The sequence below is a fragment of the Pteropus medius genome, unplaced genomic scaffold (genome assembly GCF_902729225.1).
Source record: "Pteropus medius unplaced genomic scaffold, Ma_sr-lr_union100, whole genome shotgun sequence".
In the NCBI taxonomy this organism is placed as follows: Eukaryota; Metazoa; Chordata; class Mammalia; order Chiroptera; family Pteropodidae; genus Pteropus; species Pteropus medius.
In genome coordinates, this window is record NW_024354886.1 from 2,856,108 (window position 1) to 2,873,064 (window position 16,957).

General features: G+C 41.3%; 1 protein-coding gene across 1 annotated transcript in view; it reads right to left on the reverse strand.

Annotated features, from left to right (window-relative positions):
- Window positions 1-16,221, reverse strand: part of CMTR1 (cap methyltransferase 1) — a 43,925-nt gene extending 27,704 nt beyond the window's left edge. The window contains exons 1-6 of the mRNA XM_039856208.1: window positions 16,042-16,221; window positions 13,942-14,079; window positions 5,894-6,045; window positions 4,206-4,364; window positions 1,549-1,641; window positions 60-131 (exon numbers count right to left, since the gene is read on the reverse strand). Coding sequence (XP_039712142.1) covers window positions 60-131; window positions 1,549-1,641; window positions 4,206-4,364; window positions 5,894-6,045; window positions 13,942-14,074 — 609 coding nt within the window. The 5' untranslated portion in view covers window positions 14,075-14,079; window positions 16,042-16,221. The remainder of the gene's footprint in view (window positions 1-59; window positions 132-1,548; window positions 1,642-4,205; window positions 4,365-5,893; window positions 6,046-13,941; window positions 14,080-16,041) is intronic.
- Window positions 16,222-16,957: the final 736 nt, after the last annotated feature.

The window sequence follows — 16,957 nt, forward strand, 5'->3', positions numbered from 1 at the left end:
AGCCCAGCAAAGCCCCTCACACAAAGTTTGCAACTCCAGCTCTAGCCACAAGGCCTTACCTTACACTGCAGCATACTGTGAAGCAGGTCTTCCCCACAAAACTCTGTTTCATCTTCAATAATCATCTTTCTCTACAGGGAGAAGAAACAATCAATAATGAACACATGGGGCTGCACTTGGGAGATGGAGAAACTAGGGTTTTGAGTGAGTAGAGCAAGAAGGGGCTTGAGTACCTGCCAAAGAACATCAATCTCTGAGGGGCGAGTATAAGAAAATCCTAAATCCCTCTGGCTATATTCCAGATGGCTACGACATGAAGCAGCCCCCTTGGTGCTCTGACTAGAGCACCATATGGATCAAGACTCATAAATGCTGAGGCTGCGAAAAGCAAACAGGAAGGAAACATTCAAACTGTCCCTGGGGCATAGAAGCAGAAGGATAGGGACTACCCCAAATGACAGAAGCCTGTCCTTCAACTGGGAAGCCTCCTGCTCTGTGATGAGTATGAATGCAGACAGGACACCAGGCACTGATCTGGTAGTGTCATAGAAACCAAGGGCTTGAGGGAGCCCCACAGGGATGTTAAGTCCAACCTCATGCGCAAGTGAGGCTACCTCTAAACCAACACTGCTCAAACTTGGTATTCTCAGGTTTTAAAATCACCAAAAACCCCAATAAGCTTTTATTTATGTGGGCTATACATATATATCTTGAGATTTATGATTAGAAATGGAAACTTTAAAAATATTTATTCACTTTAAAAGAACAATGTTATGTTAACATAAATAACATTTTTATGAAAAATAACTATATTTCCAAAAAAAATTTAGTGAGAAGAATGGCACTGTTCCATTTTTGTAAATCTCTTAATATCTGACATAATAGGAGACGGCTAGATTCTCCTGTCTGCATTTACAATCTATTGGTTGTGACATCACATGCCATAGCCTCTGGAAAACGCCACTGGGCTTGTGAAAGACTGAGAATTAAAAAGGCAAATAATTTTTCAGTATCATTATGAGAATAATTTTGACCTTGTAGACCTCCCTGAAAGTGTTCTGGAGATCCCTGGGGCCCCCTACACTTTGAGAACTCCTCTCTAGACCATGCTGATGTGGTAGCTATCTACCTTATCCTTATAGTTTTCCAGAAAAGATTAAACAAATTCCCTCTGTAACAACTGCCTCATTACTTTCCGAGGACAGGTACGATGTCTTTTCATCCACCTAGAACATGCCCAGAAGTGACCAGAATATACAGATGTATAATAAGCTATTCTAAAAAGCATCTTGAGGGAGACAAAAACTATGCATTTTGAGTTGTTTTGCAAGTTCAATGATGAGAAGAAAAAAAACCCTGCCTGCTACATCTCCCAGAGGCATATCTGTAAAACCCCGGACACATCCTCTTGACACAGCTTCATTCCTGCCAGAATGGTCAGATTCACATTTTACACATGAGTATACAAACATACATACTGGACGCGAGGAGAAGAAAAGTTAGGAGATAAGTGCCAACAATTCAGGGTACATTCTTCTGAAATCCTACCTTTCCCACAACCATCCAATCGCTCATTTCCTGAGTGTCAGGAATTTCAGTGGTGCATTCTGGGAACCATGACACCTGCTCACAGGCACTGGGCTACAAACAACAGAGAGGCAAGTAAGTCAGGTTAGACAGACCCTTAGCGCTATACCTCAGGGCTTCACCAAAACAATCAAGAGAGACTCAGAGAAAGTGGGAAGGGTCCAGGAAGCTGAGGCCATATGCAGTGGTCAGATATAAGAATTGAGAGCCAGAATTCTGAAGTCTAACTTCTGAAGGCCAGGTTTCATTCTGGTTTGAATACCTACAAACTTCCCAAACCTTCAAAGTCTTTCACTTGTTCCAGTATTTTTTGATGAATATGGGCTAGGTACTAAGAATGCAGAGTTAAAAAGGTAAGGTCCCTGACTCAAGAGGTTTACAATCAGAGCAGAGGGAATACAGAGAAGTACACATAGGATATGTGTCTGTGATAAGGTAATTACATCAGGAAGACTCAATGCAATGAGCCTCACCTCTTGATGCCTTTCAAAGTGTTATTCACAAAATAAATAGGATTCCTCACCTATTCATTCCAAGACAGAGCAGAAACTGGCATCTCTAATACCACTTGCTCTTAATTTTTCAATTACTTTCCTCTCAAGTTAAAACAGTGGTTTTCATCCTGGCTATACATTAGGATCATCTGTAGTCCTTTTAAAAAGTACTGATGCCTGGGCTCCACACTCAGAGTGTGTGGTTCTCTTGGTCTTAGGTAGCGACTGACTATAAGTATGTTTTTACAAGTCCCAAAATGATTCTAATGTACAGCTGGGGCTAAGTTCACCAGGCTAGCGAGACAGGATTATGAAACCTAAACAGGTGGTTAACCTGCATGGCAGCTTTACACATTCCCTCCTGAGCAAGTGTAGAGAAGAAATTCACCATTGCAAATTGAAGCAATGTGGTTAAAGGTAATATTACATGCTCTGAAAGGCATAAAATGGTATCACAATGCAAGGTCTCGAGGGCAGGCAACTACCATCGACAGAGGAAAAGTTTAAAAGAAAAATCACTGCAGCTTTTGTCAATGAATCTGGCAGTGAATCGTGGCTTCTCCCCTTGTTCAAATCCACCACCTTTAAGCATAAATGGTTGTGATTTATGAACTCTTCAAAAAAAAAGGGGAAGAAAAAGAAAAAGCTCATACACACTTTGGATGCCCCTTTAGAGAGAAAAAGCAGCCTCAATCTCCCCATGGAAGTCTGAACATTATGGCTACCTGCAACCTTGCACTCTACATTCCTGGGCTGCAGCAGTCACTAAGCACTCTCCCTCCAGTGACTCCAAGCCACCCAGACTCATCTACCTTAAAGAGTGGCCACCATCTGATAGTTAAGCTAAACTCTCAACCAAAAAATAGGGCGTCTTTTGTAAGAAAAAAAACTGAATTATGGTAGATGGTAATTAGGACAGCTTTGCCTCAAAAAAGAATTTCAATAGGCTGTCTCCATTAAAAGCAAAGATTTTATGGGCAAATTTTATATTCTGAGTTTAGCAAACTTAGTTCTAATTCTGCCCCACTGGGAGGAGCGGGACTCATTTTCACAAATGAGGACATATAAAGCACCAAGTATTTCCAAGGTAAAAACCTACATCTAGCTCCCAATTTCAAATATTTATCCTATTCTGCACTGTCTCATCTATTATTCTGCTGGTCTCATCTCCTCACAACTACAAGGCAACACAGCAGGACCACCCCAGAACCCATTAGCTCTTGCCTTGTCAGCATCTTACTCTGAAGCCTTATTAGGCTTTTATAATGCACAGGTTCATGGGAGTTTTTCCTGAACTGGAACATCAGCGAGACAAATAAAATATCAATTTTCCAGAGTTCAGAGCCACATCTGAAGCTAAATTACAGCAACTATGTAGAAGAGTAGACATTTGTGTTCTATTTTCTCTTGTTTCAACTCTATAATGATAATATTTCATCATTATTTTTAGGTGCTTTTATTACACCTTTATGGAATAATGCAAGACATAAATAAATGAGTAAAAATAAAATCTCAACATTATCTGTACCATGAAAAGGAATAAAAGTCTCTTTTGATATTCAAGGTTAAAACAAACTGGTACCCAAGTAGGTAAGCAAACTAAATCCACAATAAAAAAAAAAAGCCATAAGGCATAAACAAACACCTGTTTAGAACCAGGATGTCATAAACGTGTGGAGGTGCAAGGACCTTAGAGGGCACCTAATCTAGTCACTCACACAGTGGGAGACTGGGCCCTCACTGAATTCTTTCAGCAGAGGGAAAACACTACCTTGTGAAGTATCTTAATCACTAGCGGAAAGCTGTATCTATTTATTAAAGTTCTTTGTGGAGAAAAACTCAGCCTTCCAGCATCTTCTACCCACTGGTCTTAGATAGTACTATATGAAGCAACAGGAAACAAATTCATATCCTTTCAATATCCCCCCGCCTCCCACGCCAAGTCTTCTATTTTCTATTCCGGATATCTCCAGGACCTTTCAGGTAAGAAACTAGTTCAACCCCCACTAAACACCCTGATCATACTCCCTCTGGAGACTTCTAGTTTGTTAATATGACTATTTAAAAGTATGCATCCAAAAATATAAGTGGCTTTACTGCCCTCCTCCTCCCCACACCAGTTACCTCTGGCTCATCTCGCCAGTCCACGTTCAACTCCTGGTCAAAGCCTTGCAACGTCAGACCCAAGCCTCTTCGACCTTTCTGACTAGAGGCCTCAACAATGTCCTTCCGACCCTGGCTGTATTTACCCAATCCTTCGCCTTCCCTGAAGCCCATCTTGGCCTGAAAGAAAGAAGTAATGGAGCATTTGTATAAACAAACAGATAATAATGGAGCATTTATATAAATAAACATTTATTTAACCCCTATCATGTGCCAGAAATTGTGCTAAACCCTACGAAATAGAGAGGAGTAAGGCCTAAAGTTTTCCTTCTAGCCTAATAAAGAAAAGCAGCATAAATAACTGCAGTTTAACTTTGGGCCCAGTGGCTATCTATTCTGGAGGTGAAAGTCTAGGGCAACCAGAAGTTGGATAAATGAGAAAGGACCTCACAGCTATAATTAAATGTACCAAGAGTACCAAATGAATCTGATTAGACATTTGCACAACTACCCTTCCAGCTAATGTGTCTGATTAAGTGAAAAGTAGATCTACAGTGCAGTTGATAGAGAGACCATGATTTAAAATGGAACCGCTTCAAACAGTAACTTCTACCTTACTCTCAGTCAAACAGCCTTATCAGGCCTATAGGAGCCCAAATCAAGAGGTTAACCAAAAAACTGCTTTATGTAAAACTCAAGTATGGAAGGTACTAGAAGATCCTGGACAGAATCATTTTTTTTTAACATTGCAACTGTCTATAAGCTCATGCTGAACTCTGGAGTTACTGGGCCCAGTTACATACCCCAAAAATCAGAAACCCAAATCCCAAACCCCACAGATCCTTATCTAATAAAAAATTCCAATCCTAAAAGGATTTAATTTCCCCTCAAGGGTCTGTACTCCCTATGGAAGCAGCATTACCAGCTCAAGAGCTGGATGGGATTCCTACAGTAGCCACAATCCTTCCCCCAGTCAAAAAGGCTGACTGAGTCACAAACCTCCCCATCTTCCATGTCCCCAAATTTCATGGCCCCCAAACCAGAATCCTATGACTTCAGAAGTGGCAGTTCTCATTTTCAAATGAATCCAACAGAAAAATGGAGGAATGAGCTATAATATTCCTGAAGCTAGACAGAAGGCAGACTTGGATTTCTCTAACTTTTGCATATACAATAAAGTTTGATGAGGAAAGTAAGCAAGTCTTCCTATTTACCTTCCTTCTTGTATATCAGTGGGGTATGGAAGCTGGGGAGGAGAAATGGGCTATCTTTTGGAGGCAATACAGAAGACTTTACTACTCCCACTTATTTTAGGCACCTGAGAGTGAGCAGGATTTTAGTCTTTTCTTTTGACATCATTCACTAGAACAAAAATTCACAGCATAAAGCTGCTTTACCCACTGACACACATCCAGGTACAGCAAAGTATGTTCACATGTGCTCATAATAAGAATTAATTACTAAGAAGACCAAAGGGTGATCCAGCTCAGGACAGGAGAAGCAGGCCTGAGCAGCCACTTTCCACAGACGATTCAAATGTGATAGATATTTCTATCAAGAAGGCGTCACACTCTCTCCAACACATTTCGGTAGCTGAAAAACGAAGTAAAAACTCATGCCCTAGCTTTCCTTCTTTTCACACCTTTACAAGTTCCCTTCTCTCATTCTGCTAGTAGATCTTTAGAAACTCAACCCAAGCGTTGACATACCATAAGCTTCTGGGAGACACTATTATACATGGAATAGCGCGAGGACGTTCCCTCCACAAGGGAGTTTGCTTTGAATACATCGTCGAAAGAGTCAGAGCTGCGTTGCTTCCCCTCAGTCTCGCTGTCAGACCCACTTAGGCTTGTGGTAGATACTGGAAAAGAAAAAAGAAAAATGTCTAGGTGACATTTATTCAACTAGTGTTCAGAATATCCATTGCGCACATAAAGTTCATTAAATGACTCAGGGTCAAATGTATTCTCTATCTCTTAACTGTAATCGTGGGCAAATCACTAAAAGTTCCTAGTGGTACCTGACACACAATGGGCACACAAAAATATCTGTTTTTCTTTCCCATTCTTTCAATTTCTTCCTATACAAAACCGGGACGGTAACACCTTCCTCACAGGGTTGTCTGAAAATTAAATGAAATAACGTATTTAAAAGGACATTGTTAAGTATAAAATGTATTTATGGAAGATACAATTGTCAGACTAACAGTTTCTGATAGTTTGATCTCCTATTGTCGTTTTCGGTCCTTAAAGTTATAGGTAAGAGGGTAGGGCTACAGCACAGGCCTAGAGAAGAATTGGCTCACAGGGAGAAAAGGGAGTTAGAGCAAGGGAAAGAAAAAGGGGGAGGGGAACAAAGAGAAGGAAGGAAAAAGAGAAGGAAATAGAGGAAGGACAGGGAGGAAGGGAGATGCTCAGGCAGCAGCACTAACAGAGGCTGATGGCAGAGAAGCTGCACCCAAATAATCCTAGACGGAGCTGGTGGCCTGAGCAAAACCATTATCTTAATTGTCAATAACCCTGTTGCCAAATGACTCCAAACAAGACATACCTTAGCAGCTGCCAGAAGTGGTAGGTTACCTGTCTCTCAGCCAAAAGCAGGATGATCAAGTCTAGATATTCAATGGTACGGCTCTTTCCCTCTCTTTTATAGATATATGAATCGCAAAGCTTGAAAGCTATGTCAACCCAATATAATTTTACTGTTTCTCCAACAAACCCACCCAAATCTGGAAATAGACTGTATCTCAAAAATTTCATTAACAATTTCTGCTTATTGCCATTGAAAATGGTATCAATTCCAAGTAAGGAGGAATGCAGAATAGGACATGGTGGTGTCCAATCTGATCCCAAAGCTTGAGAAGTTATATAGTACTGCTCAACAGTATACACATCTCATTAATAAGTTATTGTGCTTATTTAAGAATACAATAAAAAACTTTTTTTTCAATTTATTCATATTGTTCTTTCAAATGTCTATTAGTTGTTAGGATATAAATGCTTACTATTTAGACCTGAATACTTAATAAACTGAACTGTTTCATTTGGCCTTGGGGCATGGTGAAGAAAGTTAGGGTGGCACTCAAGGTCAAAGACCCAAGAAAACTTGGGAACCTCTGTTCGATGCACTGAAATGGATAGATCACCCAGACACACTGACAAATTAATAGAAGAGCTAGACTATGTGCATGAGCATGGCATCCTAACTCCTGTAAAGAGGAAAAATAAGGAATATATATTGTTATATTTTATAATTGCAAAAGGAGCTCTCAGAAGGGAAAACATACAAGAAGACCAATAAAAGTGATTATCCACACATTACCCAGCATGGAGACAGAATAACAAAATGATTACTTGGAACAAGTAAAAGTGAAAGAAATGACACTTTCTTTACATTTTTATATCACTGGATTTAATACTGGCTATCTTTTTATTTCTTTATTTATGAACCATGTAAACATATTATCTATTAATATTTTTAAAAATATTGGAAAAAAAAAAAAGACTGACTGCAATGTGGCACAATTCCTTTAAAAGAAAAAGAAGAATTGAGAAGAGATGCTGAGTCAAAGCTTGGGAGGTACTGAGAAAAAGTGCAGAGGGTAGTCACGTAAAACAATTCGTCATATACCCAGATGGTCACTATTCGGGCATTCATAATTTGAGGACTAGGATTACATCATATTCTACAGCCTATCTGCACTGATCCACAAGAACACAAACTCGTTAAGGGTTGACATTCAAGAGCAAAGCCTTTGCTAACACCCCAGGCCTGATTCTCCCTTCCACTATGCTCCAACAGCACCACTATTCATACCCTAAGCACAGCACTCATCACACTGCCTGAAAACCAGTTACCGTCACATGCCACCCCACAGGACTGGGTCACTCCTGGAGATCAGGAACTGGGTCACAGCCAACTTTCTATCTCCCACACCTGAACCGAGGCTTTCCATTTAACAGAAATCAAGTGCTCACTGTCGTGAATTTAAAGGACTCTCACCCAGTTGTCATTTTTGCTAAGCACTGAGTGTATAACTCAAGATACTTCCTCTTGAACTCATACAAGTAGTGGAGGTTCAGCCCTCAGAAGTATAAGGATATATGTCATTATACATTTATTCAAACCCATAGAGTATACAACCCCAAGAGTTAACCATAATGTAAACTATGGACTCTTGGCGATAATGATGTGTCATCAATTTTAACAAATGTACCACTCTGTGGAGGTATGTTAATTATGTGCTGTGCATATGAACCTAAAACCGCTTTAAAAAAAAATAAAGTCTTTAAAAAAGTTTTTTTACAGGTAAAATAACAACAAAAAGTTTAAGCATGAGGATGGAACACCTATATCTCAAAAGAGAACTGAGTCCTCCTTAGACTATTATTTAGCAGTTCCCACCTCAAAAGGCTGAAATAGGGCATCTGTCAGAATCCAAATATCAATATTGTTTAACAGATCAGACAACTTTGGTTCAGGACTTGCTGTATAAAAGGCCCATGCTACATACAATGAAGTACTATCCAAAAGTAACAATCCTGCCCTCAGACAGCTTAAAAATCTAGTAGCTTATATAAATATGCACTTTTTAAAGGATATAACATTTTGCAAAAGAAAGAACACACTGGTGACCATGTGTGAAAAAAATTAGAATAATCTTAAAACCAAAATATCTGACCCCTAAACAGTTAGCAAGGAGAAATTTTGGTTGAGAGGGTCCATGCATGAGAGGCACCAAATCTGCCCCTTCCCTTTAAGGTGGCTAACCAATTCCCTTAATAAGGAGTCGGCTGGTTTACATGGACCAATGCAGCATAAGTCACAGAGTGCTAGAGTGCCACTCAGAAGGAAAGACCCAGAAGACTAACAGTGAGTAACCATGGAAACTGAGAGGCGAAGTGATACTTTGTTTTGCACTTTTCTGCATTTTCTATGTGAGAAATAATATATCAGTTTGAAAATTAGGGTAAAAAAATAAAACTATAGAGAAATAAAGTACCATTCCAAGCCATGGGAAGTTTGGTTCCTTTCCAGAAAAATCTTCAGAGGACAGCACATCTGAGGGAAAAGACCACCAAAGTGGCTGAAGACTAAGCCTGGGCCTTTCATCTATTATCCCCCATGTGGAGGAGAGAGATCTGCTTTGCAAAAGAGTGCTCACATGCTAAAGAACCACCTTTTCAAAGGTGCAGATTGTCTTCACTCAGTTACTTCCATGCCTTAAACCTGTACTGCTTAGTCCAGAAAGAGGTGGTACTAGAAATGTGGGCAGCTCCCTGAGCACGGACTCAAAGTTTTCCTCAGGGCAGCCCAGGGATCCAGGGTCTTGATTAACCAGAAACTATAATGCTAAATCAGTTATTATTCCTTTCACTAGATATCTGGGGATTCATAGGTCTATCTATACAAAGGTTAGGAAAACTTCGAATCCTTCTCTATTGAGTGTGCACTTGATCCAACTCTAGGGACCTGCCAGGCAGTTAGGGTTTGCTTGAAGACCCATTAATGGGCACCCATCTATGGTATATCATTCCTGAGACTGCATGGTTCCTGCCACCCTCAGATCTCAGAGAGAGATCTTCTGTCTTCATAACATTTTTGGAACAAAATGACAAAGAACCAAATTTGGGTGGAAGGTTCATCAGGCAAATCAGTGATGATTGGTGCAAAATTTCCAGACTCTGGCACAAAGATCTTTCTACTCCATTCCTCTTCCCTAGGTGTTACCTAATATACAGATATCCTATCCAGGTTCTGAGAGTGAGGCTGATGGGAGCTAAAATACCATCCTACTAGGCATTTCTTTGTAAAATCAAGAAGTATGCTAAATAAACACACAAGCCTTGTTTCTCTCTTTTATTTCATGTGGCATTTGAGGCCAATTCTTAGCCTGACATGATTTAAAACAAAGTTCCCCATATTAGCCCTGATGTCCACAAACTACAACAGCCACTCCTTTGGGGCCACTCTTTTCTGATGAAAAGGAGACAACTGTTGTGGCTGTAGCAGAAACTAAAGAGGTTTAACCACCCAAGACTGATAAGAATTTAGCAAACATTGAATAGACAATCTTGTAATGAGGATATAAATTAATAGGAGTAATAAGGTCAGTCTATTAAAATCATTAGTTTCATTAAGAACTTGCCAAAGCTGGGTGGCAGTCCCATTTACCTCCCCAGAAGCTCCCCTTCTAAAACCTACCAGAGAACCCAAAACATTATTTAGAGTTTTCATTTAAGATTTCTTCTCTACCTGACCGAAGTCATTACTCTTAAGTCATTTTAAAAAAGAAAGTTTCACTTTATAGAAGAATCAGAGGTTTCCCACTATTGGCAAAATTTTTCACATGGCAATAAAAGAGTAGGGCAAACTTATGCCAAGATTAGAAATGACAGTCAAAACAAACACACAAGAGGGGCACGTCCAACCACTAGTGGCCAAGGTGAGCAGTGCAAAGATACAGAATAAATTATGGATTTTAATAAACACGCGATCCTGCCTAACAGTTGCTGTGGAATACACTCATTCTTGTTTAAAGACTCAATTTCTTCCTACCAGATAAATAGTAACTCGTTAGAGCAATTTAAACAGATACCGATAAAGGAAGTTTTTGATTAAGGTCATGAATCTGGACTGACAGGAAAGCAATGGTGTTTCAGAGAAAATAGACTATTTAGAGAAGAATTAAACATGGTAGAGGGGAAGGCACTCAGTGTGGTGCCGGTGAAGGACCCTGGCAACTAACACGCTGTGGGAAGGCCAGGAGTGCAAACTGGATGCACAGCTAAGGAGAAAAGGAAATTGTCTTAGGGTCTATACCAGCTTCCCTGTGAGAAACAACCAAAAAGAACAAAATGACCTTAATCTGTCTCTCTTTACTTCGAAAAGTTGTTATTTAATAGCAAATTTCCAAGAGTTTATTTAGGCTTGAAAATGTCTTCAAATTCCTCTTAAAATACTCAAAAGATCACATGATGCCACAGTGGCCATGACAAGAACACCCTTTTTCTTTTTTACTGTGGTCAGATGTCAGTCTCTGACATGGCAATGCAGCTTACCTTGTCAATAATGTAAAATAAACTGATTAAACTAAACAGATCTATTGAGTCATCATCTAGCAAAGGAAGCACAAACAAGGCCCAGACAGAAATAGTAACTACTGTTTTTGTTTTTCTAATTGTACTCCCTAAAGAGCATTTTTCAATCACCCATTTGAACAGTACGTCCAGGTAGAAGTGGCTGGAACAAAAGGCAACACACCTGCTTTAATGCCATGACTTGAATAGGAAAGCTGCATAGTGATCTCAGGGGATATGTGGTTTCCGGTGGGACAGTAAACTACAAGGAACATTTCACAGGGGGGCCTTAGAGGAACTGATACAGAACAGAGATGATATAAATGCTAAGCACTTAATGAAATGATCTTTTGTACACTGGAGGAGGGACAGGCAAAATGAAAGAAGTGAAGCATTTTAAGCTTCTCGGAAAAGATACCACTGTTGCTTTCTATCAATTTTATTCCGTAAATACTTACTGAGCATTTACTCCATACCAGGCATGGGGCTTGGGGGCCAGAGGGCACAGGGAGCAATCTTGCTGATGAAGACACCAGACTCTAGCTCTCAGAGTTTTTGTGTCATTGTGGAGCTGCCCCTTCCTAAAATAAGTTGACCCAGGGAAATCTAGCAATGTGTGCTTACCTCTGTCTCTTGATTCATTTTCTACAAATGAAAAGGACCAAAAGGCCTATTGCCAGCTGCATACAAGGTACTAGCTACATCTAAAATGTCCATGCTGTACACACAACAGCAACAGTCAATCCTGAGTCATATGGTGCTACTTCCAGAAAAGGTTAAAGCTATTTGGTACAAATAAAGGGAGTCTGTGAGAGAGAGGGAGATAATCTCAATTCACAGTCACATTTTTAAAAGCTTGAAATTTAAATCAGACTGATTCCCTTGATAAATCCTTAACCATATACACTTGCCTTCGTCTACCTTGGAATTGTCCTCTCCTTACCTCAAAGAGATATTACTTGAGAGCAAATGCTCCCCAAGATCTGCTTGGAACTAGATACTGCCACTGCCTGAGTGTCATTTATTCCCCAAAACATGCTCTCCCTTTTTCCCTTGTAGATCCCTCTCTCCTAATACCCTAGACCCCTACCCAAAGAGACTCTACCTTCACCGAGCTGCTCAAATACCAGGTGAGAACCAAAACTCCCTTTCCTCAACAGTCCCTAGAACAAATGCACTCAATGTTTTTACCTTCCCATTTAGTAACCTCAGTTACATATAACCTTTTTCACCTACCCTAGAATTCACCATGACAACTTTAAAGGCATACATATGTCCACACATTAAGTTACAAATCTCTCATACAGACAGGACCACAACACACCAAATGCTTCATTAGCTGTACCACCTGTCAAGCTTCTCCTCTCTGGACCAGCTTCTCAGTACAGCTGATGAGTAACTGCCCTTCAATTAGCCTACCACTTGTGAATAAACTGTATTTTCTACCACCCTCAAAGGATGCTTCACACCATCTCAGTTACCAATCTGTTACCAAATTTCATTCCAATTTATCAGTGATCTGGCAGATGATCTAAAATGCAACACAGCTGGTGTACTGGGTTAGTGTTTCCCAAAAGGTCACGTCACCCAGCACCTGGGAGTGTCACATTTGGAAATAGGATCTTTGCAGATGTAATCAAATTACAATGAGGTCATACTGTGGGCCCTAATCCAATGACTGATATCCTTATAAGAAGAGGGAAATTTGAACATACACACAGAGGCAGAGACTGTAGTTATGTTACTATAAGCCAGGGAACACCAAGGACTGCCAGCAACCATCAAAAGCTAGAAGAAGCAAAAAAGGATTCTTCTCAAGAGACTTAGGAGGGAGCATGGTCTTGCTGACACCTGATTTCAGACAGCTAGGCTCCAGAACTGTGGAGAATAAATTTCTATTGTTTTAAGCCACCCAGTTTGTGGTATTTGTTACAGCAGGCCTAAGAAATTAATTCAATCGGCAAGTCAAGGTAAATGCAAATGAGCTACTTCTAATTGCTTGGCATTTAAGAGGCAAGCTCAAATCTGTGGAAGCTATTAATGTCCATAACCCTAAAAAGCAGGCAAAGCAAAATGCTACTTTCAACCAGATCAGTGAAATCCTTTGAGCTTAATGTAAACAGTGAACATGGGAATGTTCCAATACATTTGGGTGTTTCTGGTCACAACTGCTAAGGGAACTGCAAAAACCTGAGGGGAATTAGGCCAGATTACTGCAACAAAGATCCTCAGGATCATTAACAACTATAGGACACTCAATGCTCACCAATACAGGCATATCTTGTTTTATTGCACCTCACTTTATTGCACTTAATAGATGTTGCATTTTTTACAAATTGAAGGCAAGACCCTGCACCTGCAAAATGATTACGACTCACTTTATTGCAGTAGTCTGGTATGCCTGTACTTCCAACTGGTTTATGGCAGCAAAAGAGTGCCACCTACTGAAGGACCAGCAACAGAACTAAGGCACAGCTAATGCTATAAAAATTCCAATTTTTATTTAAAACAAACTCCCCAATCCTATTAGGATAATAGCAGAAGAGAAGAGAGTCTACAGCAAACATGTCTCTGTAGATATTTCCTCAAGAGGCATGAACTGTATTTCGCCCAATTCAGGCTCCAGGGATTCAAATAATTAGATGACCACTGGCCTCAGACCACACAGTCAAGCATACCTTTTGCTGCATGATTGACAGTGGAGGGAGGTTCATCATCAGACGTAGAGCTGAGGCTCAGGGCAAGCTCTGCAACTCTCTTCTTCTGTTTCTTGATAGGGGCAGTGCATTCTGGATCATTTCTCCTCTTCATTGTTACTGCAACCATAAATCCAGTCAATTGGCTACCCAATGTCAGAGCCACTAGAATCAGAGCAGGGATTCCTAAGCATAAATCATAAATGGGATGGGATATAGCAACTTCAAACAACTTCCAATGCCAGCACTCAACTGAATAGCCTCTTCCTCAAAATAAGGTCCAATAAGGATGCTAGCCAAGCTCTGGGTTTCAATAATAGCTGTTTTACTGGAAAACGTGGTACTCATGGATCCAGAGGCCTCTGGGCCATTGGTGTCAGATACCAAAAAGTCATGGATCAACTCCACAAGCCACAGGGGAAAAAAGGCCTTGAGTACTTATTATTCCATACTTTTGATGCAATGCTGGCCATGTGTGACAATGTACACAGGAAATTTATTATGAAACTTAATGAATGTTAACCAATATTTCCAAGGTGAAGGGATCACCCCAGAATAATTGTTCCATTACTGTTATTATTTTACCAGGACAATTAAGAAGAAATTACATAATATGATACAAATACTGGTTTTTGGTTTACTTCAGGATATTTGAAAACATGAAAGAATTGAGAAAATTTTTAACCAGAGTAAGGAATGGAGGCAGTGGTTGACCTAGGACCGAGGAAATAAAAGAGTCGGAAAGTTATTGGGACTGGAGGTAGCCATAGCATAGGACTCAGGTACAAAAACAATAATTTTAAGAACAGGAATCCACCTCTGCCAAAACAAACAAACAAACAAACAGGCAGGCACCATGTTACCATCATCCATGTCCATGGGTAGGTACATGAGAGGTAAACATAAGAAAAAAAAAATGAGATGGAATGAAGAGATTATGAGATCTTGGAATCTTAAGACATGATCAAGTTTAAGAGCAAGCAACAGCAGTAGTGAATACAGTGTGGTTTACTGATTGGCCGTAAGGAAAGAAAAAGAACTCAAAACATAAGAGCAAACAGCTGGATGACTAGCTAGGTTGCAATTCTTGAGAAAGGGGAGGTGCAGGGGTACAAAGACAAGCTTAACAGTATGGGTTACAGCAACAAGAGAGCAATAAAACCCAAAGATACCACTTATTTCGTCAAAGTCACAAAACCTTGAGTCACATTTCACTTTTCTCCAGTTCAAGGTAAGCTAGTCAACTCAATTTACAATCTCATCCTTCCTAAGGAGGTAGCCTCTAACTAGGCCCAGACAGGGGTTTATCCTGGGGCAACAGTTAGAACAGAAGTCATTGAACAAACAGAAGGAGCAAGCTGAGCCACATTTCACTTTAAACCTCCAGTGTTAAATCCCAAGAAAAGTCTATAACAAAAGCAAAAAGGCCCTTTTGTTCTTAGCAACTCTGGGGGTGACTGAAAGCAGGGGAAACTCAATGAGAGCAGTGTTGAGGTGGATGCAAAAAAGGCGAGGGAACGCTTATGTGAAAAGCAGGATATGCTGATAATCCTCTGCAAACCACCTTAGATTTGAGCCTTCCAAATCATCTAATGCGACCCTCTCATTTTCCATTGGAAAAAACTGAGGCCCGAGAGGGGAAGGCCAAACAGCTAACTAGTGTCCAGGTTAAGTGACCTACACAGGCCAGAAGAATGTGCTCCAGCAGGGAACTTTTAAGTAGAAGGAAGAAGGCCTAGGAAGGGGTTCAAATCCCAAATCCTCTCTCTAGTCTTCTCTCCCTGGGCCTCCGTTTCGCACTACCACCCCTATTCATAGATGGAAGAGAAGAGTTCCTATCTCCCCGAATCAATTTTTTCATTTGAAGATACGTGAGTGTGTGAATGTGTGCGCATAGACGTAGGTTAGCGGCAGCTCGGGCTCCGGGGAACTGAGGGAGTAGGGTGGGGGAAGGGAGGAGGGGAGAGAGGAGGCGGCGAGGGTCAAGACCGCGGGTGGGGGACCGAGGCGGCAGAGGAGGGGAGGATGCTGAGCCCGCGCGCCCGCCCGCTCGCTCCCCCCGGGCCACGCGTGGGCACTCACACTGAGGGGAGAGGGCAAGCTGCAAGGGAACGGAGAGAGGGGGTCAGACCACCACTGCCAGAGCCGCCGCCGCCGCCACCACCGGGTCTGGCCCTGCTGCTGCCAGAGCCTCCGGCTGCTCCCTCAGTTTCGTTTCCCAAGCCAGCCAGGGTCCGCCGGCCGCGCTGTCGCGCCCAGGTCCCGCCCTACGGGCAGCGCAGCTTGATGACGTCACGAGGGAGCCAACTTCCTCCACCCGGCCTGGTCCTGGCCCCGGGGAAGACCTCTCGGGTTCTGGCTCGCCCCACCCCTCGACCTGGGCGGTCCAGGGCGCCTGCGCGGAAGAGCCAGTCGGGAAAGAATGCAAAAGCAAAAGCGGCCAACTATCTTTTCTTTCGGCTCTGGGGTCGAAAAACAAATATAAAAATTAAAAGGGCCAGGTGCCGTCGCCAAACTTCATCTCGGTTAATCTCATTATTATCTTCATATTACAGATTAAGAACAAGTCTGAGGAGGTAGATGGTAAACTGGCTGAGGGCAGAAACCGAGTGTGCATGTTCACTGATATACCCCAACATCCAGCACATAGTACCTCCTCAACAGATGTTGAGCGAAGGTCGGGAAGAAAGCATGAATACCGCCTTGTATGGACAGAGATGGTTTCCCATCCCAAACCACTCTTCTAATTTTCAGGCCAATATGGCCAAAAGTCTGCAAAACATCCTCAGTCACTTCGCACCCGAAATTCAAATCTAACCCTATTTTCTCCCATAAGCATACTTTTTCCAGTGAATGGCACCACCGTTCATTCTGTTGGTCCATCCTCCTCATTCTCCAGAGCCTCCAATGTACACTTCATTGAGTTTACTTCCTAATTATTTCTCAAATCTATTCATTCTTCTCCATCTCCATTGCCACTTACTCATACACTCATTCT